We start from the raw sequence: 6,144 nt of genomic DNA, 5'->3' as shown, positions 1-6,144 counted from the left end.
CTTTTTGTGGTACTCGAGTACCATGTTTTTTTAATCCAACGTGGCACGATGACATGGGAAGTTTAATTAAAAAAAAATAAAAAATTTGGCCATTTAGTACTCGAGCTTTGTGGGCTCGAGTACTATACATGGTACCCAAGTCCATCAAGCTCGGGTACCATTCTGTACTGGCATCTTATTTTATCTGAACGTCACTCCTTTCTATCTCAATTTTCTGAAACCCAGCTTACCCACATTCCCACAGCTACTCTCTCATCACTCACTCTCTCAATCTCCCTCTCAATCTTGATTTAAAATGGTATGTTTTTTCCAATATGAATACCTATTTGCCTGCAAAAGTTCAGTGGATTACAATTGAAATCTATTTTTTCCTTAGGCTACGAAGACCAGTTGAAACTGCCTTGAAAGATGCAAATCTTTCCTTCAAAGATTTAGATGAAGTAATCCTTGTTGGTGGTTCAACTCGCATCCCAGCTGTTCATGGGTTTTGTGAGGAAGATGACCGGAAAAGAGCCCAATGTGACTGTAAATCCTGATGAAGTTGTTGCTCTTGGGGCTGCTGTTCAGGTTTGTCCTTATCTTGTTGAGATAAATTAGTTTGGTCTTTGTAGGGTCCCTTATCTTGCCTGTGAACTAAGTTTGGTTTAATTCAGGTTTGGTCAGAAGCAAACCGGTGTACTTGATGGAATATATATTATATAGATATTTTTTTTTTTGAAATTTTGAATATTAATTGATTTTGTATTGGGGGTGGGCTGAATTGTGACTTCTATTCTATGGAAGGCATACCATGATGCAGGATTAACTTGTGGTACTGTTGATTTGTTGAGTCTTTATAGTATAGTATGTAATTAAAGATTGAATATTACCTTGTCCATGAGACACATAAACTGGAACAGATTGGGAAAATCAATACCTCTATGAACTGTGATGTCAAAAGGTCAAATTTCATCATAAGAATGAGGAATTTGATTCTTATCATAAATGCTGGTGTTATTATATATAATTTGTACAAATTCATTGTTATTACTTGTCACGAGAAATTATACATTGTTCTTTTTGCACCTAATTTATATAGTCCTCATGAACCATACATCTTTAGTTTGATGCTTAATATTATCGTTCCACCCTTTGAAGTGTATGGCTAATAAATAATGACAATCAGGAGTATCGATGGAGAATGTTGGAACAGTGAAGGGAGACAAACTCGTATTAAGGGGTTTGAAGTTCCATGGATATCATGGGGTGAAGCCAAAAGAAAGGAAGCTGGGTCAGAAGTCCTCGGTGGATGTTGATGCCTGGTTGGACCTTCAGCCAGCTGGTAAATCTGATTGCTTGTCAAATACTGTTAGTTATACTGATATTTACCGGTAAGCTAAAATTTAAAATCTGATTGCGTTCTCACATTTTGAATGTTTGCCTTGATGGGCAAAAGTTCATCTTAATTTTCATGGATTCTTAAACCATCTTCTTAATGATTCCCAGTAAATGTGAAAGTTTATGGCATAACTTGAGGCCTTATATGATTAATAGACATCTAATAATGCAAACCTACATAATGTATGCATTTTAATACCAATGATAATAATTGTGCTTTTTGATGAATCTTTTCATTCTGAGAACTATCCATATGTTATGTATTGTCTTGTGGATAGAAATAGTGACACAAATGTTAGCAACAAGTTGATTTTTGGAGAAGACAAGGACCTTTTGAGTCATCCCAATCTGAATTTTACTTCATTTGTTGTTGGTAAAAAGAATCTGGTTGATACATTCTACTATCTTCAGATTAAAGCAATTGTGGTTGGAGGAGAGGTGCTTAACATATCAGAGGAGACTTGGAATTTGTCACCAGAAGGAGCTGGTGGTACGATAATCGATTCTGGTACCACCCTAAGTTATTTTACAGAACCTGCTGATGAGATTATCAAGGAGGCATTTGTGAAGAAGGTTAAAGGGTACCCGTTATTAGAAGACTTTCCCATTCTGAGTCCTTGTTACAATGTGTCTAGAGTTGAGAAGATAGAGCTGCCTGAATTTGAAATTCATTTTGCAGATGGAGCTGTGTGGAATTTCCTAGTTGAGAATTACTTTATCCTGCTTGAACTAGAGGGTATTGTTTGTTTGGCAATTATGGGAACTAGTCGTTCCAGTCTTTCAATAATTGGAAACTACCAGCAGCAGAATTTTCACATCTGGTATGACATAAAGAAGTCTAGGCTGGGATATGCTCCAATGAAGTGTGCTGATGTTTGACATTTTTATAGAAGATTGGAGATGATGGAAGGAAAATTGTATACAATGGTGAATAGGAAGGGAGAGTTTTTTTTTTTTTTTTCATGAAAGATAACACACAAAATGTAGATTCATTGTTTTTTTCAATCTTTTGAGATCAGGTGGTTATAGAAACAAGGTCATAATATGCTTTAACAAAAATGTACCATTGCTTTTATACATATATTAACTGCTCCCTTTTGATGTTAGTTATGTCTTTTGATTTGAAATTGTTGTTTAATTGAGGGATCACTGATGCTAGACTGATATGATGTACTTACTTTAGTATTAATTGAGGCTGATCCCTTATTCTTGATTGGTATTAAACACTTGTATCCAAGAAATTAGCTAAAATAATTGGTGCAAGGCCTATTATATCATTATTTTGTAGATTCACAACTACAGAAACCTTATCTCAACTATTTGGGATTTTTTACATGAATTTCTGCATTCTACTTGCTTGTGGGTCAACTACTAGGGTGTTTTTCTTGGATCTTTTTCTGTCATTTCCTATTTTCGATTAGTTGTCGTAAATTGACACAGTTTTGGAGCACTAGTTGATCCAATTGCTATTCCTTTAAATCTTCTTTTCCTGCAATTATGTTCCTTTAATCATCATATCTTCTTAAATCAGTAATTCTAGCTTTACCAGTAAGCTGTCAGTCAGTCGAAGCTTAAAGAAGGGATGAGCTTCCTAATGGTATTATAGACTGCTCTTCATGTCAGCTTTGATGTAGACAAACACTTTTGTGTGTGGATTTGACAGGCCTGGTGTGGTTCTCTAAATGAGGCAAAATCTATAGATGACTGATATCCCTCTTTTTTAATACTCAGTTTGTGGTAGGGTTGCATCACTGTGCATGCAGAGATTATCTCCTAGTGTTTTTCAAGGTTACAACAAGAGTTTTCCTATATAGATAACTAGTGAATCAAGCTTTACTGTTGAAGTTTTGGTTCACAACCATGCTTTTTGTTTGGCGAGGAGAGTTAGTCCAAGCATTCTCTTGCATCAATTCACACTTGTTAAAGGATGTTTGAAGTGTGGCTTGCTAAATGAGTTGATATTGCATGCATAAAGGGACTATCATTTGAAGGCATCTTGCTTGAATCATTCGTGTCTAACTGAAGCCATGAAGAAAACTTATAGGGAAAGTCCTACCACAACAATTGATGAATTCATAAATACGTTTATTGAGCTATTTTGTGTATAATTGTTTATCACAAGTTGTGCCTAGCTTAACGGATGGTTTATATTTTCTTTTGATGGATGAGGTCTGTTGAAATTAAAATGAAATAGAAAATACTGTAAGGAGAATGCAGAAAAAAAAGAGAGAACACAAGGGGGTTACGTAGTTTGGTTTGCTGGCTTACCTCTACAATTTAAAGTCTTTGATGGCTACATCTTTTATATTAGAACTATGCATATTACAATGAATCATAGTAAGGTATAGGCCAAAATGGCCAAATACCATCAATTCTTGAAATATTTTGCAAAAATAGGGACTTCACCATGCTGAATTTGAATGCTTACCACTTCATTCACATCAAATCCTATTTTTTGTTTCAATCCAATGGAAGATATGATTGAAAAGCACTTGTAAGAAATGGGCATTAGCATTTTACACATAATAATGCAGTCATCAACACCAAGCATAAGAAAAGAAAGTCTTAGTCCCAAAACTTTGGAATTGGGTATGCATCCTCAAGAGACTAATTGGAATGAACCACATGTACACAAGCAACGATGATATTTTAGCAGGGCAAACCAAATAGCCTGAATTCAAAACAGGCCATACAACTCGAATTTATAACCAAGCACCAAGGCCCAAGCTTCGAGGCCCAAATATCAAATGTGGAAAGACAGTAATGGAAATCTATACTATACACAAAGGATTATGGCCATAATGGAGGCAATTATGCTCCATGTTTAAAATATGAAAAATGCTAAAGTTATAAACTATTTTTTACAAACTATTAATGTGGTGAATGGTTATTATTTACTAGTAAGTGAAAAAGTGATGTTAGTAGCGAGCCCATATAAGAGCTAATAAGAATTGATCACAACAATGTAAAAATAAGTAAAATAATTTGTAATTATAGCATTATTCTTAAAACATATAGCCACAACGGATATGCTAAAAACTTAGTAAATGTTTCAAGAACAAGCCTATAAATCTGAAAATCCTACTGGAGGGCAAGTATGCATAATTCCTTTTAACAGAATGGTCTTTCGACACCCTTCTCCTTTACTTGGCCATCGCCTGGCCTGTAGTTCCAAAGTTGACAAGAATGTCCACATTTTGTGTGGTGGGATTAGTGGGATGCTTTCTTTGTTAAGCTACACAAAATGCTGATGCACAAATAATCATCCATTTTCTCACAAGATATCAATATACCATTTATTTTGTGAGATGCTCACTACAGAAATGCCTTCAAACTCAGTGTCACCCGGCACAATCTGCAATTTATTGGAATGATAGAGGTGAATCACCAAAAAAAAAAAAAAAAGTTTTCTAATGTAGAGCAAGTTAATCTGTTCACTTTAAAATCTCAATATCAAATGCTGAATTTTTGTCCCATGCATTTATCTTTAATGGAAGAAGAGCAGATGGGTATAAACTACCAAGAATTGGTGACAATCATTTATATCACTCTCGAGGTGCCACTACACATAAGTTCAACTCATGTCCCCAACCAAAAACACACGAAAAGAAATATAATATTTGTTCATAACTGATATTTTCCATCCCAAGCAAAGGCAGAAGCTTATATGAGAAACCAGGAACATTGCATTCTGAAAGAGTAAAATTTCATCAACTTAAAGTGTACACATGATAAGAGTCAAAGATCAAGAGCAGTAACCATTGAAAGTACAGACTACAATTTCAAACAAAATGGCATTTTCGCAGGTAAATTGGTACAGGAATATAACATTGCCAGCACAGGAGCAAGCTGATGCAGAACTCTATCTACAAGAAACATGGAAATTAATTTATGTCTGGTCAATATGAGAAAGTGGGAAAATAACAAATCAATTTTGGGATTCCAAATTCATTATATGGAACTTAAGAAGAGAAACACTTGGGCATTAACCAAACTGTTGGGAACAATGAGAAAGAGAACATAGGACTAAGGCTCTTGTTCTCTTTTGTTCTCCACCATTATCTCAATCAAATAAAGAATTATAAAAAAGCATAGAGTAAAAGGGTAAAGGGAGGGGTGGGGGAGGAAAATTGAGCTTCATTTGGTTACTAAAAGATAGTGGGGAAGAAATATAAATCAGGATTTTGAAGCATCATTTACACTTGAAGAAACAAAAATTTTGATCAATTAAAAACCTAAATTTAAGAAATGCATTGACTAAATCTTCACTCACTCAGCCAGCTAAACACAAGTGAATTATTCCAGTTATACTCATTAATCATGTGCACCTGATTGATCAAACAAAAAAGTTTTTCTTTAGCAAATGACTTAACATGTGCATCTAGTATTTACACTCTAGTATTCGCTGTAAATCATTATTAATCCCACTACCTGTACCTTAACAAAAGCATACTCGTTTCTTTTCACCCACACAACAGTCACTCACAGGAACATAGGAAAGTAAAATTGAAACAAAACTGGGGAGAGAGAGATAAAAAGTGATATGCCATTGCAACTATGACCGGAAGAAACCCCAAAAAGGTTCAAAATTTGGCATTAGATTTCACTGCAATAAGCTCTCCACATTAACTTTAGATATTCGTTGAAAAAATGAAGATCTAAGACTTAATATCATCCGTATGCAACCACAGCTTGTCTTAAACCAAACAAACACATTTCTAATGTCATTTTGAAAGAAAGAGAGAGAACTATGCATAGCTGATGCAC

General features: G+C 34.8%; 1 protein-coding gene across 3 annotated transcripts; it reads left to right on the top strand.

Annotated features, from left to right (window-relative positions):
* Window positions 1-222: 222 nt before the first annotated feature.
* On the top strand, window positions 223-2,390 carry LOC115955115 (aspartic proteinase nepenthesin-2-like). 3 transcript variants are annotated; one of them, XM_031073168.1, is made up of 3 exons: window positions 223-298; window positions 377-567; window positions 1,166-2,390. In XM_031073168.1, the coding sequence occupies exon 3, from the start codon at window positions 1,579-1,581 to the stop codon at window positions 2,254-2,256; it is 678 nt and encodes a 225-aa protein (XP_030929028.1). In that variant the 5' UTR covers window positions 223-298; window positions 377-567; window positions 1,166-1,578; the 3' UTR covers window positions 2,257-2,390. The 3 variants fall into 3 exon arrangements, with proteins under 3 accessions (XP_030929028.1, XP_030929029.1, XP_030929027.1); XM_031073169.1 differs by having other exon boundaries at window positions 232-567; window positions 1,166-1,321; window positions 1,789-2,387; XM_031073167.1 differs by having other exon boundaries at window positions 232-567.
* Window positions 2,391-6,144: the final 3,754 nt, after the last annotated feature.

This window comes from Quercus lobata, chromosome 8 (genome assembly GCF_001633185.2).
Source record: "Quercus lobata isolate SW786 chromosome 8, ValleyOak3.0 Primary Assembly, whole genome shotgun sequence".
NCBI classification, from domain to species: domain Eukaryota; kingdom Viridiplantae; phylum Streptophyta; class Magnoliopsida; order Fagales; family Fagaceae; genus Quercus; species Quercus lobata.
Note: the sequence above shows the minus strand (reverse complement) of the source record. Positions and strands in the feature narration are given on the sequence as shown.